This window comes from Melospiza georgiana, chromosome 4 (genome assembly GCF_028018845.1).
Source record: "Melospiza georgiana isolate bMelGeo1 chromosome 4, bMelGeo1.pri, whole genome shotgun sequence".
In the NCBI taxonomy this organism is placed as follows: Eukaryota; Metazoa; Chordata; class Aves; order Passeriformes; family Passerellidae; genus Melospiza; species Melospiza georgiana.
In genome coordinates this window covers 30,220,965-30,242,326 of record NC_080433.1, presented here as the reverse complement: position 1 = coordinate 30,242,326, position 21,362 = coordinate 30,220,965, and the positions used below count along the sequence as shown (strand labels likewise).

At 40.2% G+C, this 21,362-nt stretch overlaps 1 protein-coding gene across 1 annotated transcript in view; it reads left to right on the top strand.

Moving 5' to 3' along the window:
• The window catches only part of MYH9 (myosin heavy chain 9), a 70,274-nt gene that overhangs the window by 14,869 nt on the left and 34,043 nt on the right, over positions 1-21,362 (top strand). The window contains exons 2-5 of the mRNA XM_058022030.1: positions 684-1,036; positions 5,827-5,983; positions 16,146-16,173; positions 16,909-17,002. Coding sequence (XP_057878013.1) covers positions 704-1,036; positions 5,827-5,983; positions 16,146-16,173; positions 16,909-17,002 — 612 coding nt within the window. The 5' untranslated portion in view covers positions 684-703. The remainder of the gene's footprint in view (positions 1-683; positions 1,037-5,826; positions 5,984-16,145; positions 16,174-16,908; positions 17,003-21,362) is intronic.

Below are 21,362 nucleotides of genomic sequence, written 5' to 3'. Positions count from 1 at the left end.
GAACATTATCTAGGAAAAAAAAGAGATATAAACTGGTGGTTTGGGTGTTACTACTAAGCTGGTGATGGAAAGTATCTACTATCAGTCTTAACTGGTGTCTGCAAATTACTGCTATCTTTTAAAAGTAAACTGCACCTCATATTTTAGGCTGGTAGTTGACATTTCAGAGAAGTTGAGGGTTTTGATTTATAGCTTATCAGGATAAGGAGATACAAAGTAAAAATGTTGATTGCACATTTATGATTTTATTTCTGAGCCAATATCTCTACCAAGTAGAGCAGTGAAGGGTTACTCTTGACCAGAATGTTACTGACATAGTGTCTGATGCTATGAGGATTGGCACAAATTGTTGGGGGCTGGCCACTTTAATGTGCTTCCTCTTTTCTGCCGAATAATGGCTTCCAAATGCTTAACGGTCGGTGTTTTGTTGTAGGTTTTGGGTTTTTTATAAACTGCTTGCTAGTTTGGTTTTTTTCATACTCTTGGCAAGCAAAACCTTGGCCTTATTGGAAGTTTGACAACTTTAGCAGTGCTTACTAATATGAAATTAAAGGAGGCAGAGGCATGCTCTAATGACCAGGGATTCAGAGCACTTAGCATGTGCCTGTCTGCCTCTGGGAAGCTGCAAGGCAATTTGAGGCTTTAAAAATAACTTTTTTCTTTGTTTCCCCCTTTGTTCACAGGTCCCCAGCTGTAAACCACAATGGCGCAAAGAGACGCAGATAAGTACCTTTATGTGGACAAAAACATCATCAATAACCCCCTGACTCAGGCTGACTGGGCAGCTAAGAAGCTGGTATGGGTTCCCTCAGAGAAGAATGGCTTTGAGGCAGCTAGCCTGAAGGAAGAAGTGGGAGATGAAGCCATCGTGGAACTGGCAGAGAATGGAAAGAAAGTGAAAGTAAATAAGGATGACATCCAGAAGATGAACCCCCCCAAATTCTCTAAAGTAGAAGATATGGCAGAATTGACATGCCTGAATGAGGCTTCTGTGCTTCACAACTTGAAGGAGAGATACTACTCAGGGCTGATCTATGTAAGTAATCTTGTCTGTTGGGGTAGGAGTTCCTGATGACATAGTGTGTGAACTTAATGTAATTGCTCCTAAATGCATGTGTTAGCCTTTCATTGCCCCTATACACAACTCATCATGTGACTTACCTTCCTCCCTCTACTTAAAATTTTTTCACTAAACTATGCCAATCCCCCTCTAGTTAATGTTGAAAGTTTCAAAGAATGCTATGGTAAATCTGGCTTTAATGTTTTAATGTCTTTGTTTGCAGGATGTTTTGAATGCCTTTTAACTTAGCAAGACTCAAGAGCAGTTGGGTAGTGGTAAACAGGGAGTCTGATCTGAACCTAACCAAATAATAATAATAACACAGTCCTATTCCACCCAGCATCTGAAATGTGTTTCCCATGTCTGGAGCTTCAGTGGGAAAGAAGTGCCAAGCTTTTTGTGTGGATCTCAGAGCATCTTTCTAGAGAGGAAACATGTGTGCCTGCATGTACTTACAGATAGGAAATGTTCCTTTTCTTTCCATCCCCAAATGGACAAGAGCAGAGATTCCTGTTTCTCATTGCTGTGTAAATAACAGACACTATTTATGGGACCAAGGGTCATACCCAGTGAAGCAGGCAGCAACCACTTCACTCAATACCAAAGGCAATAAATAGGGGAAGGAGACTTTGGAACCTTGACCTGGTTCTTCAGTTCCCTTCTGATTTTCCCCTTCATGTTGCCTATGTTTAGCAAGCAGATGTTGGTCATGCTAGCTTCTGCAGTTATATTAATTATATATTAGTTATATATTAATACTCTGCAGTTATAGAATGAGTTGTTAAACTCAGTGATAATGTAAAATTTGTGTGCAGTGATTGGTTAAAACAGGACTAGGGAGAACACAAGGGAGAAACCCATGACTTACTAGTGCTGTGTCTGCTCTTCTGGAGTGGCATGAAGGCATACAAATGACTCTTGGAGAAACTATCAGAGACTATCTGAAAGATGCAAGGCCAGTACAAATTTAGTCTGATTTCCACAGTCTGATGTCAAAATTTGAGAGCTAATGTGATTGGAGGTTTATGTAGTTTATTATTTTTGTAGTTAACAACTCCTTCCACTATTGGTCAAAATCTACTCTCAGATGGAAAACTCTTAGTATTCAGATGAAATAGGATATGCAAGATCCATGTAACATTTTTAGAGTAGGAAATATTGCTACATTATATAATAATTGTTGAAAATAATTCAGCAGTATCTCAAGGTCTGTTGCATGCTGTGCAATGGCCTATTTCACATATCTTGCAAGATACCATCTGAAATTTCAGACATGGCCTGTGACTAATAAATTGAGTTCTTCTAATTGGATTGTGAAAAGATTGTGAGATTTTTTTGTAAAAAATCCCCACACCCTTCACCCAAGCAAACCTTGCATAGTGTTTCTCTATTACAGAATCTGAGTCTTGCCAAAACTGTGTTCCTGTGCACTTGTGAAATGGACTGATCTCACCTGTCAGCAGTTCTCAGCAAGTCAGGAGATTTATGGGAAGGCTTAAAATACTTTCATTGGAGTGGCTGTTGGTTGATCATTAATCCGCTTGAAGAAAGGGAGTAGACGCAGTGCATCTCCAGCAGAAATGCGTCTGGAAAGATTGCAGGCATAGTTCAGTTCTGTTCTTCTCCTTTCTTTCTTATTTGGCGGCAAGGCTATGTGTTTTTATAAGTTATTATCTTTTTGCCTTTTTATTTATCTTTATTTTTCTGTCTTTTCATCCTGTAATACAAAGGGGGAAATCTTATTGCTGGTAATTGCAGGCAAATTTTGAGTGAGGAGTGACAGACAATTCAAGAACTAAGAGCTTGATCCAAACACCATTTTGCTATTTCCATGTGTGGATTGCTTCTGCACTGAGGTGACTTGCTAAGAGACTGGCTTTCATATTAACCCTTTCTATTGGGAATCCTTTATCAAAAGATCATTTTCAGCTTTTGTGAGTTATTTTTGCTTACCTGAACTGCTTTGTTTGTATTCAGTGTGAAACTCAAAACTCAATCTTACATGTTCCAGTTATTTTATTGAAGTTAACTGTTACTGGAAAATAAATTTTCTGATGCTGTCAGCTTTGTGCCTTGCAGCAGATGGTCCTTTCAACTCCTCAGAGTTAGTTTACCAGTTAAAAAAATAAAACTAGTTCCAGTTTGGCATGTGTGTCACTTGAAATAGTTGGTGAAAGGTAATGCCAGAATTCTATTTTGAGATAGTAATGTCTGAGACAAAGTACAGATTTCCAAGCCAGCTATGCTTATAATAGATGAGCCTTTGAATTGGAACCTTGGGTTCAATTCAGGGATTTATGCATATGAGTCTTTATTTGTACTTCAGTAAGATGAAGATAACTCTTCTCTGTGGTAGGGCTGGCAGCTTCTGCTTTTACATACAACTAAAACTTGCTTCCTATATGAAACTGTCAGTTACCTCAACCAGCAGTCATGACATGGTGGTCTTACTCAGTTTTTTATCCCAGCCATAATTAGTTGCCTGGCTTTATTAGACAAAAATATCCCTTCACACAGCTGAGGTCGTTTTACTGCCTGGAAACTTCCCTTAGGTATTTCTCCTGGCAAGCAGAATGCTGGAAGAAGGTGGTAGCTTCTTCTTGCATACTTGCCTCATGGTTTCATCACTCTGAGTGAAATTAATGTGTTCCCTTTTCTAAACTGCTGCTCTCATCCATAGGGTGGCTTTAGACATGAACTGTACTTACAGGAAAAGCAACCATTCTAATCTATCAGCAGTCACAGCCATGAGGAGTCACACATACACAGCTAAGAAAGCTCTGCCTTCCTTGTGAACATGCTGCTCTTGCATTGACCCATTTCTGTCTCTTTGTCCTACTCTGTGTTCCACTGGTGTAGTCAAAGGTCAGGAAAGCATCATGCAGACTTCCAGCTTTTATTCTGTGCTCTGCAAGTGCTGTCAGACTTGATGGAGAACTAAAACTGAGGCAGCAGGAACTGACATTGCTGGCTTGGTTGCTGTAAACTCCTTAAACTGCTCTCTTCAGGCACCACCTGAAACCTAACCTGACTAGAAGCTTAGCTTCCTGGAACTTTAGAAGTACTATGCCAAAAAGTTTTTAGCCAACTTTCATAGTTTTCCACTTTGGAATGACATTTAGTATTTTCTGTAAGCCATTCAAATAGTCCTCAAATATTTTAAAAAATTAATGGAAAAAAAAGGGAGGGGAAAAAAAAGAGTAGGCCTGGAAACATATCTTGATTGTTTTTACTGGGATGTGGAAAAGAAACCTTAAACATCAATGAAAAACTCACTTCCTGGAGGACTTCTGTCTGAATCTATATCTGAATCTGCTGCATATAACAGTGGACTTGTTACTTAGTGTTAAGCCAGCATGTAGAAAGATTGGACATAAACTGCATCTGCTACCACAAACTGTGTAGTAGATGCTATTTTCACCCTTCTGATCACTGCAGTCTAATCCTTACCTTTAGCTAAGGAGCTAAATCTGATTAAGTACTCTCTGTGCTCCTTGTGGAGAACTCTCTACCACTCCAAAGCACTCTTTTTTCATTGAGCAAACAATAGAAGAGATCTTGGCAATAGAAATAAAAAGTGCCAAATGTACTCTCTTCTGGTAGCGCTGCAAGTTACTGTAGGAAGCTGCTCATCTCCAGATGTTCCAAACAGCTGCTTCTAAAGTTGACAGGGAGCTAGGATAGCACTAAGCCCCAGGAGCAGGGCTTGGAATGCTATTCTTAGAATGTCTAGGAAATATCTAAGAAGCCTCTGCTCTTCTTATTCCCTTTGCAAGTAAAAAAATTGTTGTTGTGTTTTTTGTTTTTTTTTTCAGGTACTCAGATCTCAAAGTTTGGGTTCGTGGGTTTTTTTTTAAGAAGCTTAATATTTTCATTGGAACTGTTTTGACAGTTGTATTCCCTCAGAACTGTGCAATTTAAGCCAGTGGAAACCAATTGAGAAATGGCAGTTTGCTGTCATAGATGATGAATTAACCATTTTATATGAATTAGAAGCAAACTTTGGCATATATCGCTGACTTCTTTTAGAATTTTTTTCTATTTTGACTGGTTTGGAACAATACTGAGCATTCTAAACATACATACTGAACATATGATACATTGCTGATCTTACAATTTGAATCTAGTTCTAGTCCCACTAGAATCTAGTCCCACTTGCTACATTACAAATCATGAAAGTGTTCAGGCTTGGGGGGTCTTCAGGAGGCCATCTAATCCAACTTTCCTTTCAGAACAGGATGGCACTGCCTTTGGCATGGTCTAGTGGCCTTGGAAGCCTCTCAGGAGCAGGCTGGTCTTATTTTTCTTTTAGTAACTATTTTGGCTTGAGGTTCTATTTTGTTTAGTGATCATTTTCTAGATAAATGGATATTAAGCATGAGACAGAACACAAAATGTATGCATTTTGAAGCTAAGCACCTATATTCTATCATGAAATGGCACTTACTTTGAAAGGAGGAAAAGCCAGTCCTAGTGGACTGTTAATTATCTGGGGAGCAGATCAGTGATATCAGTATTACTAATGGCTCAGTAGGTGTTTGGTGGACACTTGGAAGAGTTGAGTACTGGTCAAGGTGAGAGTACTTGGGCTGTTCCTCAGATTCTAATATTGTTTAGTGGGAAGCATTCCACATGGCATCACTGGAAGAAGTAATTAAAAAAGCACTGTTTGGTTTGTTTGTTTTTTTCAAGTCATGTACTGTTAAAATATGCAAGTATATAACATTTTTAATTTCCGTCTGTTTGCTGGGGTGTTTTCTTTCCAGACCTACTCAGGCCTGTTCTGCGTGGTAATCAATCCTTACAAGAACCTGCCCATATACTCAGAAGAAATAGTGGAGATGTACAAAGGCAAAAAGAGACATGAAATGCCCCCTCATATCTATGCCATCACAGACACAGCCTACAGGAGTATGATGCAAGGTGAGTGCTGACTGAGATAATGACTCTTGTTGAAATCACAAATCAAGGCTGCAGTCAAAACACTGTAGGAGAACAACAACTCACTGCTATCAAAAGGCATTATTGTCCTTGCTTACAGACACTACTTGGTACCAGCTTTTGTGTTCAGGTGAATAGCTCTCTCCTGCTGTAGTGGATTGAAGAACTATACAAAAAGTCTTGTGAGAGCTAAATTTGACATAAAGTACAGGCTGGTGTGAATACATGGGGTTCAGAGAAGCAGGCAAGGAGAACTGAGGTAGCAAATTTTCCATCTCAGTGATGAGCCTATGAATTGATGTAGCTGTAGGTGGGCAGGGATGTGTACTGTTTGATAGAGGCTTTTAACAAAGCCAGCTAAAATCCAATTGCACATTCTGGCTGGGGGGATCAAGCTTAGTATAACCTATGTTTTGAAGTATGATGGTCAGTGGTAGCTTTACTGTCAGGACTTGTTTGGTTATATTCTTACTTTGTTGATAAAACTCACTATCAGGAAATATTAAGTACATCTGTTGCCTTTTCATGGAATAAAAGAAAGCAAGTGGATAGACCTATTTCACTCCACATCATACAACTGAGAATCAGAGAGCTGTGGCTATTATCTGCTACCTGTTTATCACTTGAGGAGTTCTAAATATGGAACTCTGAATGCATTGTGCAGATCCCTGGTTCTGAGTGGAGGTTTTTCACAAAGTCAGTTGTGGTGTCTGTGATGCTTGGAGAGGTTCAGGTGTGGAGGTATTTTGTGCTTTTCTTCCTGTTTGTTACCTGGGTTTTATGAGTAGGCATACTTTTTAAGGTTTAAAGGGTGTAATGGACAGTTTGATTTGGTGTGCCTGAGTGAATGTTACTACTCCTTTATTTTTTGATGTCTAGAAATGACTAAGGTGTTTGTTCTTCCTAAGTCTTGTCACTAGCATCACATTTTTGAGCAAAGTCCAGATATAATAAAATCATGCTTTAAAATTCTCATTAGTCTCAGTTTGAGTTCTGCTTTTCACCTGCCCTTGCTACCACTTGTACCTCCAAGCATAAGAGGACTATAATGATACAGGTTCCCAGAGTGGAAAAGAGAGAAAATCTCCACCCATCAACCTGTGTTAGTGTCTTCCAACAAACTTGCTGTGGGGAAAGCTGATAAAGGTTGTTTAAGTGTGGTGCCATGCAGGTCAGAGCACAGGGGTGAGCTAATATGATGGATCAGTTGATCTATATTTATAAAAGCCTGGGATGGAGAGGGGTGAGTACACAGACCTGCTGAAGTGGACTGGTGGGAGGGTGTTGGTGGCAGTTTGCTGGAGATGTGGCAGGTCTTGAGAAATGCAGCCATACTGCTGGTGTGTTACTCTGAAATGAATGCTGCATCCGGAAGATAAAAACTTGTGAACCTGCACCTCTAAAGGATCTCACTTCCCTTAGAGAGAGACTGGATCTGCCATGATATGGTCAAGAATAGATGCTCCACCTATATTTTACATGGCAGAATGTTGTCCATAAACCTCATTGCACTTTTCCTTCTTTTATTGCTTCCTTCCCTCCATTGCCTGCTCCTTGTTAGCTCAAGCACTAAGTTGTATTTTTGTTAAACAGGCTATTAACTGAGCTGTACCAAAGTTACTGTTCCCTAGAAAGAAATCTTGTCTACATAGAATCAGAAACAGTTTCTTTGGCAGTGTTGTGAGGAGACTGAAGTTCTTTTCCCTTACAGTCAACAGTTAAACCACTTCAAAGTGCGTGTGCCTGCATCTTATCCTTCGTCCCTGCCAGGTATATATCAGTGTGTGACCGAAGATACCCAAACAGCTGCAATTCTACATCAGGGGACAGGTGACCTTCTTTGGTCTGATGGTGGTTCAGAGGTAGTGATTAATCTATGTGGGTGTTTTCTTTCCTGTTGAAAAGAGGCGATGTGTCTGTCAGACCACCTCTTGGATGATGTCTGAGACTTGGAAACCCCAGACTTGACTTGCTTTGTTGTACAGAGCTGAAGAATGGCAGCCCTGCCAGTTTTCCAAGCATGGGAAAGTTGCTATGAGGTCTGCTGGAGTGTTTACCTTTCCCAGAACAATTCTAGCTATGCTGTGTTCTCAGCAATACTGACAGTCTAGAGGCTTACCCCAGCTCTTCTTTGCCTAGTTTTAGAAACCTTGTTGCAGACTTTTTGTAATGCTTGTTGATATGAATATCATTCCCAGTTAGCTTTTGAACTTACCTGCCTTGATCTGTTTAACTAGGTTTGGAAAGATTTTTTTGTGTGGTTTCACAGTTACCTGTGTGTGCTACAAGACCTGTAGAGATTGTTTTAGGGTTATTTATTGCCTTATTTCCTTGTTTCAAAGGGTAGCAGTAGCATTCCAATGTCTGCTACTGGGAGTGAGGGTGAGTAGTAGGTTGTTGCAGTGTCTCTGGCCCTGGCTAGCCTCGAGGGGAATGGAAAGCAACATTCCTATTCCACTTTCTGGGTTTTGCTCAGCGTGGGGGAGGTTTGGTGCAGCAGCCAGTGGTATGGCAGGAATCTGTACAGAGAATAGAAGATGAAAGGGTCGGGTGCTCCACATGAGCCAGAGGCATTTAGGATTAGGCTGCCTTCCCTAGGTTACTTTCAGAGCCCTGAAGACTGGGAATCCTTCATGGCCTGGAGAAGGATAGCAAGCTGACTTGACTCTGACTTCTGTCAGCACAGGGTATAGTTATCTCTTAAACTGACAGTGTGGAAAAGCTTTGCCTGTTAATTGATTTGGACTCAGATTTTTTTTGTTGTTGTTGTTGATTTTCGGTCAATTTATGGCACTTGAATAAGCAGGGCTTTCAAAGAGATGGTTCATCAGGAAGGGAGAGGAAGATGAGAGTTTTGTTCCAACCTCTGCTAATCCACAAACTGCTTTAACCCTTTTCAGGCATCTGTTCTGATGTACTGTGGGTGAGCTTGGTCTTTTTGTATCTTCTGGTTACTTCATTGGCAGAAGTGTCAGGGCACTTAGATATTCCAAGAGATTATATTGCTTTTTGTTAATTTTCCCCAGAAGTACTTTCTTGAAGAAATAAAATGGTGAAGGGCATGTTCAGAGTGGGTTGTTTGTTGGTATTGGGTTTTTTTCCTTTTTTTTCCTCAGACCCAAGACTGTGACTCTCAGAAATGAGATGAATACATGTTACCTGGAGAAACTTCCTGTGCTTCAAGAACAGAACTTTCAAAAATGTAACATTTTTGCTTTTAGAGAAAACAACAATTTGTCTTAATGTTTCTGTTCCCTGGGTAACCTGGGAACAGATCTGCATTCAGAGGAATTCTTCTTCTGGTGCTAATGATTGAAGCACAGTGCCTGCAAGTGGAGTGGTGTCTTGAGCAAACAAATCATTATTCTAATGCAGCTGATGTATACTGAAGAGATACATTCTTTACCTCAATTCAGAGTCTCCAGGGCCTCAATTTAGAAAAGCATATTTTAAAGCTGTTAAACAGCACCTGTTTGTCTATTTGGAACACACATAGAGAATTTTCTGTGTCAGATAGTGATAGAAGATGTAAATTTCATTGGTATCTGGAACATGGTATCTGTTTCAATGCCCTGAAAAGTATCTGAAGCTTCTGTAATAGGTGAGGTCAGTATGGTGATTCTGGTCTACAAAGGTTAGACCTGTTCAACTAAGATGATAGGTAGGAGAGGGAATAGACAGCACATAGCTAATGAATATATTCAGTCTCTTTTCTTAGCTGATTTTCTCCACGTTATTGGAGAGCTCCTAATGTTTCACCTAACAAAACTATGAAAATCACTGAGCAATGATTAAACCCTCCTTGACCTTGATGGATTAGTCGGCAAAGGGACCTGTACCTCCAGAACTATGCTGGTGTTCACTTGGGAGTTAGGTAGTCTCTGGGTTTGGTGTTTCAAAGAAAAAAATCTGAAGCACAGTACCTTGGTGATCTTTTAGTGACACCTTGTTACATTAAGTGAGGAACCGCAGTGTTAGGTGTTGGAAGACAAATCACTTGCTTTGTAGATCCTCACACTCACCTTGAGACCATGTGTGATTTTCACAAAAGACAGTCCTCTAGATCTGCTCCTGTAGAATATAGACCTTCAAGTGTTTTGTTTGTAATGCTTAAATGTTTGCATAGTTCTCTAAGTTTCCTAGCTAGCAGAACACTTCTGCACTTTCTTGCTTCCAAGTAATTTCTCAGCTTGCTTCTTAGCATTGGGCTGCTATGCTGCACTATATAATGCCCTACCCCAAAATGCATCTTTCTTTTCTATATAATATTCTGTCAGTGCTTCTCACTTGAGACCAGGTTATGTAGAGGCACTCAAGTCCCTTTCAAGTTGCATGTAAAGGTCAAGTTCTATTTCCACTTAAACCCAGAAGAATAAAACTTGTGGTTTCAGAAGTGTGTTTCCCAGATTTGTCCAAATTTCTCATGCAAAGGGCAACATGAAATTTGGATGCTAGTTATGGAGGATATTTGTTTTGGTGCAAATGGCAAGAAAGTATGTACATTGTTTTAAATTTCCTTAAGAAATGTTTACATGCTTTGAATTACTCGAAATTTCTAAATCCAATTCTAAAAATCTGTGTCTTGAGATGTGGTTTACATGAGAACAAGGAGCTAAAAAAGAGTCCGGTTGCCCACTTGTTTTTTAGTAGTTACCACACCCATTTTTCTTCATTCCTGTGGACCAGAGCAGGATTTCTCTGGCAGTCACTTATGTAATGGTTCAGCCCCTGCTGTCAGTCTCCCTCCAGTTCACTGTTTTAGTACCATGAGCTGCCTGAGCTTTTTGCAGGCTGTATACTAGTTTTTCTTTTCTGTCAGAACTTCATAAACATTTGCATAACCTAAAATTACAGCTTACAACTTGTTTTCTGCTATCTCCGGGTTCAGTTCAGGAGCTCTAGAGAAGGGGAGATGTGGGCTCTAGTCCAAAAATGTCTTAGGGGAATAAATATTTCCATTTGAGCCCGTAGGATATATTTCATTTTGAAAAATGAAATTTACTTTTCTCCTTGTGACTGTTTTCAAACTTCAGCTAATGCAGAGCTGAATCTTGGCACTGCAGTATTCCTGCAAACTCAAGTGATTTCTTTTCTCTTTTTTTTTTTTTTCAAACGTCTTGAAGCTGTATTGTTGAGAGCTGTCTTGGATATGCTATGTTTCTCCTTCATTTGATTTCTCTTTTCTCTTTCTTTTTGTACTTGCTGATAGCTGTTAGCATTTTGAGACTTCCCTATAATAGGTTCTTTAAATGACAGTGCAAAAACAGGTTCTGGGGCTCTGTTCTGGTGTTCCCCTGGAGTGTTTCTGATCCCGTTCAAGCCAGCATGTAGGTTAAGGCACCACAGTGAACCTGCTTGATTGGGTCTGACGCCAGTGGGGTTGTTCCCACTGCGGAGCACAGTGTGTCAGGTCCCTGGGGCTCCTCCTGCCTTAAGAGCCCTGAGGAAAGGACATGGGATGTAAAATTATGTTGATGTTGGAAGAGCATTTTGAGGAGGCAGTAAAGAGCTGGAAGCACTGCGTGTTTGAAGCACTTAGATGCGTTTAAGAGCAATTCCTGCTTTAGGCCAGCTGTGTAGCCCCTGGCCGGGCTGCGGGCGCTGGGCTGGGAGCAGTAACGGGAGCGGGGCTGGGCTGCCCCGGCCTGCCAGACGCTGTGGTTCAGAGTGGGTGGTACCATGAGCTATGGTTAAGCTTTTAGCCTTAATGAGTCAGCTATAGGCAGGGGACTGCAAGCCAAGCCTTTGCCTTTCAGCTCCACTTCCTCTTAGCTGCAGAGGTGATGTCACCATTGTGTGAATGCTATATTACTTCTCCTTTTATGGAGATGAACAGGCTTGAAATGAGAGTCACTCATGCAGAGGAAGTGGGTGATAAAGGCCTGGTAGGATGTTCTGTAACTGAGATGAGGAGCTTAAATTGCACATTCTCTTCTAGCCTTCTAACGTTTTTCTTCTCCCATGCCAAAACATTTAAAAACAAAATTTGAGACTTTGGAGCTGTATTAAATTATTAATTATGCCAATGTATTTGACCACAGCAGTTCAGCATTCATTCACACTCGTTGTTTTGCAATAGTATATTTGGTTGAGCACTTACTATGTAAAAAGATGTCTCTCTTGTGAAAACCAATTTTGGTTTAATTAGGTTTTTAGAGTATGCTAAACCAGCGAGCAGTCTCAAATGCAGTCTTTTATTCTTGGTCAAGAATAAGTTACGTATTATGGGGTTTTTTACATAGTAAAATTAATCTACTGGTCTTATTATACCATACTGCTGTACAGTTTAAATTTGAAGGATATTTTACTTCCTGAATTTCTGGATGTTTGAGGCGGCTGTGTCTTGTGATCACTTGAATGCTATGGTGATGAGAGCTGAAGAAGAGCCTAGATAAAAAGCTTTCCTTGTCAGCTGGTTTGAAATACAGAACTGTTGCTATAATTAACTAATGAGTTGTTATTCTGGATTGTTTTTAATAAGTGACTCTGTTTAGAACTGAAAACCAGGTGCAGATTTCTTTTAATCAGATGTTTCTTGATTATGTTATTATAAGCAACTGAGTTTATGGTACCCAGCACATTCTCTTTTGCTGAATAGGTTGCTTGCACAACTGACAATGAAGTAAAGGCAAGTGCTGACTGAAGTAGTGCAGTATGCCCATGTTGAATGATCATTTGGAAAAAAAAAAAAAAGGAGGGGGGAGGTGGCCTCTTGGCTGGACAACTGAATTCTGATTCATGATGGCACAAGTCAGTGTCATATGGAGAACAAATATTGGCACTCGAAACTGTTCTTAATTTGAAGAGTATCTAAGAGTTATGCTTTTTATGCGTTAGCTCTTTGCCCCTTTGGTCGGCTCCAGTTTCCTGTTGCTCAACACATTATTTGAGTTGTCTGTCTATACACAATTAGAAGAATTCCAGCTATCCCAATGACTGCTGCTTTGCAGTCCTGGGAAAGAATTTCCCCCGGATTGCAAACAGGAATGTTGCCTTTTATGGCAGTGTCTGCGTGCTCCCGTGCTCCCGGAGACTTGCCTGCACTCGCAGGTAGGATCCTGCTGACTTAAAGCAGAGGTGACTAAGGCAGCTGCAGTGGGCCACCAGGAAAGTATGTTGGGGGAGGAAAGCTTCATGCCAAGAGGATTTCAAACACTGTCTGTGACTTTTCCTGCCTGACCACCTTTCAACACCATGCTCTGTGTTAGGGTGGGGAAAAATCCTGTAGTTGCCTTTGGGACTCCTTAGGGTCAATCCAGGGTGCTGTGGCTATCTTGCCTTACTGGAACAAGGCTGGAAAGAACTTCTCAATCAAGTAGGAGAAAACTTGGCATGATCAAGGAGTGTTCAGTGCCAAAGAACTGCTTGGTGTTATTATCTGATGTTGATAATCTCTTTTTCTGTTGAACAGTCAGTTTATCTGTCTGCTTATGGGTATTCTTTTGCTGGATCATCTCTAGGATGGAAATGGGAAGGCAGGTGCTATTCAAGTGCCTGGGGCTCCACAGCCTGTTTGAGAAGCCCCAGCTCATAATTCCAAGGTCAGAGCTGGTTACTAGCAATAAGGACCACCTTATTTAGAATTGCCTTTTTAATTTTTTTTTCTTTCTCTCAAATATGCTTCTTAGAAGAGCCTCTGTAGTACCTGAATGTGAGCATAACCTTTTCTGGACAAGTGAACTGCTTGTATTTATTCAAGCTTTTGAAAGTCAGGTGTTATTCAGAGGCACAGTCTTGTCCTTTCACATAGCTGCTTTGTGGTGCAGAATTGTACTCAGGTGTTGTACTACTGAAGAATACATTTCCTTAGGCAATCCATAAATGAGTCATTAGTTATTCCCCTGATCCACCCTCAAAGTGCCCAGTCATGCAGAGGGCTGGCATGTGCCTGCTGAGCCCTTGACCCACTGGGAACCTTAAATGTGTGAGGCCTTTGGGGCTGGCTAACATCTATTATTGGCCTGGCTTTCAGCAAAAGGGGTGTATATCTCAAAGGCAGTGAATAAATTCAGCACTTGAAAAAATGAATATGCAATTTAAATAAAACTGCACTATCTAGTTTTGAAGGCTTAAGAATTTGCCAGGCCAAAATTGTTTGAGTGGTGATTTTCTTCTACTTGCTTTCTTCCAGGCTTGGGGTTGATCAGCTCTTTCTGAGAACAGTATTAGCAGGGTAATGGCAGGTAATCTAAGTTTTAACAGGAAAAAAAGCAGATTATTTTCCTCTCATTTTTTGTACTCATCTACATACAGTCAGTTTCCAGTAAAGATGCTTAAGAGCAGGAGCTGCATATACTTAGCATGTGAGCTTAATGCTTCCATTATCGGCTTCAGAATATTTTAAGATGGAATCTCAAACCTGTTAGGTTTGTCAGCTTTCATTATTCCACAAAAATATGTGCAAAGGCTAGATATACTTCTCTCTTTTTAAACTGTGTGTATGGGAGATTTTTCTTGATTCATGTGGCATTCAGGATGCTAGTACTGGAATGCTAAATGTGCTTGCAGCAGCAGTATTTAAGGGTATAGAAAAGGTTTCAGGTACTTGAGATCTATCAGACTGGAAAGCCTTCTCTAATTACAGCTCAATCTCTTTATCTTGCACAAAACAACTTGAATGCTGACTTAATTATATCATCTAAGCACTGTCTGGTGGGAAGAATACTGAGCATTCTTGGTTTCTCTAAGCTACAGGGAAAAAGAATTAAAAGAACCAGTAGCTAAAATGTGGAGACAGTCACACAAACATAATGGATGTCACTAACAATGAAAAAAATTATTAGAGAGATCCAGTGAATTGCATACTCTCATGGATGTTTGGGGCTTGCTTTCTCTCTCTTTAGAGAGTAGATGTTAGTCCAGTGCAATGAGTGGAAAAAGGAAGTGGCAATGCCTGAATGACATCTAACTGCTGCAGTGTTACTGAGCTTCTCAGACTAAATAATCTGTGAGTCCTCTGGTCTTGATTTAAAAATAAACAAACACCTAATAGCAAACCAAAAAGCCTCCCAGCCTAATGGGGATTTTGAGTTTGGTGTCACAGTTTGTGTTCTGAGTGCCCCAGTGGCTCTTGTGGGCTGTCAATCAATGACTTTCTGTGCCCACCTGTTCTGTGTTTCACTGTCCCTGTGATGGCTACAAGCTGCTTGAGGCTGTTCTGGTGTAGGCACAGGCACTCTCCAGTCTTCCTAGTGCTCCCAGCTCATTCCTGGTGGTATGAAGGAATGGGATGGAATCTGGGTGGAGGTAGGTGGGCACAGGGTGGAGGGCAGGGGTAGGAAGTGAAACAGGGCAGAATAGGCGGAGTGTGTGCAGGAGCTGTGGGATGAAGGCATGATGGGAGGACTGGTCAGGATTGTGCATAATGAAGTGAATGCTGGCAGGAGGTTAAAGATGTGGGAGAAGATAGTAGTGAATGGGCTGGGTGAATTAAGTTCTGTAACTGGAAAGATATCCACAGCTGGGAATTGAACACAGGCATTAATAAGTCTGCTGGTATGTCAACATAGAAAAGAAAAGGTTTCTGTTGTTACCAACTGCTGTGTTAATACAATAGGGGATGAAGCCACAAACAATCAGCTGTATAGGATGTAGGCTGCTGCTCAGTCTTCCAGTTTTTGGGTCCAGTCTGTACAAAATAAGTAACAAATATTTTGTCACTGAGCTTCAGTGTTTGTTTTGGTCTGAAAGCATCTGTTTGATGTGAATCTTTGGCACTTTGGGATTTGTAACAGTTGCTGTCCCACTTTCCCCCTACCTCTTCCATTTTCACTGCTCTGCTGATAACTTTTGTAAGTCAGTATGAGCCTACTGCAATAGGGGCTGAAGAACAAGTAGATACACATCACACTGTAGCCGTGTGGTAAAGAAACATTCAGTAGGAGACTTCTTTAGTGTTTGTAGAAAAATTGTAATGCAAATAATATTCTTTCTGGATGAAGAAAACTAAATTGCTGTGATGCCATTATACTTTGGCATATGGTAGGAGGTGGGTGTCTTGCCAGAGAGGGGGTTACTTGGCTGTGATTCTGAGGATATTTGTCACTGTTTACTATTTCCTGGTGTCTTTGGTGTTGATTTCATTCTGTCAGAGAAATTTTCTTTTAGAGTTCTAGTCTGACTACTCTTTTAAAATTTCTTCTAGATCGAGAGGATCAGTCCATCCTTTGCACGTGAGTAATTCCAATTGTCAGTCTGCATGTCAAAGTTTGTGTTTTTACATTTTTGTAAAAAGGAAGGACTCTCTTAATTTTAAGTACTGGAAGTGGAATTACAGAATTAGGTAATAATGGAGAGTCAAGGAAAGTTCCACTACAGTTCCTCCAATATATAATTCCTTCTGCAAAATAATTTTTGTAATAAATGGAGGAAGGGTGGCTTTGAAACAGCCCCTTGTGCTCAAACTACTGAAGAAACACAGCTTTGTCAATGGAAAAGGCTTGGAGTGATCCTTCAGATTTGATGCAGCTGTTATGTTTAAGTGCATGCATACTGATGAGGCTAATGGAGTAACAGATACTCTTGATGCAGCAGTTTGTCTTCTAGACACAGTAAAATTGATTTGCCCTCAGCCATGCTTAAGGAATTGGTACGTTTCTTCTTGCAGTCAGGAGGCTTCCGTTTGAAAGATTTACTTCATTACCTTTCACCCCAACCTCTACAGCAGCCTCCAAGCTATTCCTCAGCCACTTTGACAGTCTCTGTATCCAAGTGACTAGAAAGCACTGTTCTTTATTGCCTTCCATGTTGCAGTCCAGCTGCAGCCCAGCTTTTTTTCCCTTGGTTTTAAGGGAGGTGCTGTAATGGCCAGAATGCAGTTAAGGATGTCAGTAGCCCTTTTGGGATTAGAAATATGATAACGTCCCCTTACATCTTGTTTGTTGATAACTTGCAGATTTTCTTTTCAGAGGTGAATCAGGAGCTGGTAAAACAGAGAACACCAAGAAGGTTATTCAGTATCTGGCTCATGTTGCTTCCTCGCACAAGTCCAAAAAAGACCAGGTAAGACCTAGGTTTAATGATGTTTTATTGCTCTGCAGACTTTGGACATTAAATATGTATTGGCTGATGTTGGTAAAAGACATATTGCTCAGTACAAGCTTAGATGGTAACATCTGTCAGGGGATTGAGGAGGTCAGTGAACTATGAAACAACAAGTCTGTCAAAAATTGCGAGTCAGGGAACACTGTTCAAAGCCATAACTCCTTTGAATTCGGTGGATCTACAGTGGGCATAAACTCATCCACACCCCCTTGGATTCATTGGCAAATGCATGGGTAAGAACTGCTGTAAATGCATCATCTGTACTGATCTTTTCACATGGTTGTATTGCTTATAACCAGTATAGGTGGTTTAAAACTGATCCTTTTGTGGGGGAGTTGTCTCCTTTCTTCTGTGCCATTATAGATTAGGTCTGGCCATTACATGTACTGTCTCAGAACTGGAGAATACAATGATAGGCTAGTGGACATCAGCTGAAAACTGAAAAATTGTAGGAAAACATTAAAAGGGGGGAAACCAAGTGTTAGCAGCACATGAGAGGAGGGTGGTGATGATGGTGGGAGGACTTTAAAGATGTCTCACTTATATTTTTTTCCCCTCCCTCTCCCCCGATGGACTATTGCCGAATTCTTCAGTTGTATCCTCGTAGGTGAGCTGCACGTTTACTGCACGTTCTGCACCAGGAATGCATTTTCTGTCCCATTGTGTGATTTTTTTGAGCGGCTTTTCACTCCACACCAATATCACTTTCTGCAGCTAAAACAAATCCATAGACAATTCACAATTTTTATTTTTTTTTGTGTGGTGCACAGTAATCTTTTTGTAAGGATGTTCAGTTGGAGACTGTAGTGATATCAAGAATACTTGTGTTCTGTGCTCAATACTAGTTTGCCTTTAAAGTTTTTCTTGCAGGATTTTCCCAGACACATACCATCTTAGAAGTATTCCATCAGGACTATAGGACTGGACAAGGCTTTCCTAGCCTCTTAAGCATATAGTGTGTGTGATGTTCCTAGTAATATTGATGTAGTTAAGTATTTAGCCAGGGAGTTTTAGGACTGTGGGCTTGTTAGCCGGATCTGAACACGTTGGAAATGTTTATTAATGAAAGCCAAGTGCTAGATGTGTCCACTGCATCTCTACATAAGAGTTTTCCTGTAGCAACTTAATGTGTAGGCATGTCTAATGCATGTAGAGTATATAAATAAGAAGGCATTTCTGCATGCTGGCACACTGTGTGTGTGCATGCACATAGTAGTAACTAACTTCTGGAATTCTACCAAAAAAACCCAACGTTCTATGTGCCAAAATTTCAGACATATGAAGGCTTTTTCCATGGTCTGTCAGTAGCTGTATTTAGAAACATTCTTCTTTTTAGTTTTTTTAAGTGTGGAAAATAGAATCATGGGGTTGAGTTAAGTATTCTTCCACTGCTTGTCCATGAGTAAAATCTGAACTGCTGAAGCAGGACAGACAATCTGCTCAGGAGAATAAAACAGTCCTAAGTTGGACTGGTTGGTGATTTGTCGAAGCTTGATATTTGATTTTTTCCCCCAAGTTTTGATTTTTTTTTCCAAAAAGTCCTGCTCCCCGTGTTTTGTTACTAAACTGACCTTACCAGAGGGGATTTAGAGCTGAAGCCTTTGTTAATCAGCAGTGAGTGCTCTGCATCACTTCTTTATGGTGCAAACTTGGAATCAGAATATAGGAACTTATGAAGATGAATACATTTAATTTTCTGAGGATCTCAGGTATACTGGTCATGGAAGATTTTTGTCTTTAGGCACAGAACTAAACAAAGGATATTATAGAAAGTAGTGGTACTTTCTTTATTATGAACTTTTGGATGTAAACTGGTCTTTTTCCAAATGCCAGGGCAAAATCAGTTTTATAAAACATATTCTTTAGCTCACTTGTTTTGGAGGTAGTGGTGCATTCCACCATTCCCAGTGCATTAGTATATTCAGCTAAATAAGCTTCTAGCTGCATGGTGTGACTTCTATGCACATTAAGGCTCCTTTTGCAGGGGGTGTACTGAATCTAATGATAGAAACTTTTTTTTTTTTTCATTTATTAAAACTTCTATTTATAGAAGTTGAAGTCAGTGTTTTTCCATGTTTAATCTCAGCTTCTTTACTGTCTTATTAAATCATGTAATGATTTTTCAAGATGTGAGTGTTTGCAGGAAATCCGTGGGCAATAGTAGCTGATATTTAAATATTTGTAACGAAACTTTGGTTATGGATGATCCTTCTCCTTCCCCCATGCAGCCACTGGTGTTGGGATTTAGTTATTTGATAATCTCTCACATGACTGCAGAGAAGAATACAAAAGCAAATCCCTAATGTGTAAAAAACAAAACAACGAACTCCAACAAACCAAACAGCCCAAACACCACCCCCCATAGTTTTTTTTTTTTAATTGTATACTGTTAAAGGTAGAAATTATTTCTGGATGCCTTTCTCCATACTTTACTTTCTGAAGAATTAATAGCTGGAAAGACTTCTATCTTGCTTAAAAAATATTTCAAAAATGTATGAGATGAAAAAAAATTCAGTGCAAGGTAGATGTCAAGGATTTTAGTTGCTTTAAATTTGTCTTGTAATTTCAGAGCAGTAGAAAGCATACTGAAGAGTGTTAGGAACTGCCAACCACAGGCTAACAGACCCAGTGGCTTTTTCTGCTGCTGTTTTCATGAGGAATATTGCACATACTTCAAATGCATGCCAAGTGTTAAACAAATTTGTTTCAGGTCAAGGAATGGCAATTACAAGTGCCAGGAAATTGGCAGCATCTTAATGATGGGTACCTTAGGATTTTTAGAAAGCTTGGACAGCTCTGTCTTGTAATGGTTTTGCTTTGCAAAATTACCTATTACATAAGAATAATGAAGTATCTTCCATCAGTGAAAGGTGATCATCAAAATTTAAAGTAAAAAATCCCCAACAAACTCCACCCAAAAACTTATTAAAAATTTTTAAACATAATGGAATTGCCTTTTAAACAAAGACAGCATGCAGTGAGGAATGGGTATGGTAATTGCAGACACTTAGTCCTATGTGCTGTTACTGTGGCATGCTGAGAACTTGGATTTTCCCACTTTGTCACGGTGCTGAGGCAAATCAGGAGAGCTCAGTGATTTGACCAACTCTTCAGCATTTTCCTTTCCCCAGGAAAGGAAAATGCTTCATATTGCTGTGAGGCCAAGCTGTCATTTTCTATGCATATTGCTACCTTGGTGTTTCAAGAGACCTAATCACCTCTAAACTACAATTTACCCACACCTACTTGAAACTAATGACACTTTTTCCTGAGGTACTAAGTTACAGTAAGGTCTATTATATGTGGATTTGCATAAACTTCCCGTCTTTGTGTAGCTACTATGGCCTCAGTTTTATTTATAGCCAAATAATTAAAATAGATTTGATGTCAAGGCCTGATTTCTTTTCCCTCCTTGTTCCATTTAGTTGGGTTTAAGTGCTGTGTTGCTGTCACCTTTCACTTGAATAGGAATAAATTGCAGTTAGAAACAGAGGCCTAGGGCTTCACTGCAGGGTGGGGAAGAGAAATGGTGTGAGCAAAGAGCATTCCAACTTCAGTACGTGTGGCAGAACACAAGGGGAAATGTGACCACCACACAGTTTCAAGGACTGAACCCTAGTTTCAAGGTTTTTTTCCTTGCAATGCCAGACGCTGGGTCTGTTGTGAGACAGATGATGTCCCAGCTCAGATTCTCCTACCAGGGCTAAGCCCCTTGTTACATATACTTGACAGTGAATGGAGGTGTTTGCAGCAGCTGCCCCTTCTGTGTATGTGCAGTTCCACCAGGGCTGGGGGTCTTGTTTGGCCTTGCACTTTGCAAGCATGAAGTGAAGTGATCGTGGAAGTAAAAAATAAAGACTTGTAGTTCATTGTACAATTTCTCATATATCTTCCTCCTTTTTTTATTGCCTGTATTTTTAGAGACACTGTGTAAGAAGTAATCTGTCTTTGAGAACAAATGGGAACAATTTTCCTTTAGAAGTAACCTTAAATAGTTTCCCCATAAATTCCGTTCCTCACAAATCAAACTTCATTTACATCTGTTATGCACAGGCAGTCTTGAGTACTTACTGATAACTGCTAAAAAGAGAAACATTAATCTAAACTGTAATTTTGTGTCTCCAGAAGCTTTTTAGTTGATCTTGAAATACAGAGAACGCCATGCTTTTAGCACAGAGGACAAGTAATTTTTCAAAAGTGCTAGGGATACATGTAGGGCCTGCAGGGAAAGGTGTATATGCTGCAATGGCCCAGTATTGGGCAGAGATAAAAGTTCTGAATTTCTTTTCTACAATTCCAGCACTTTGTATTCCTTGAG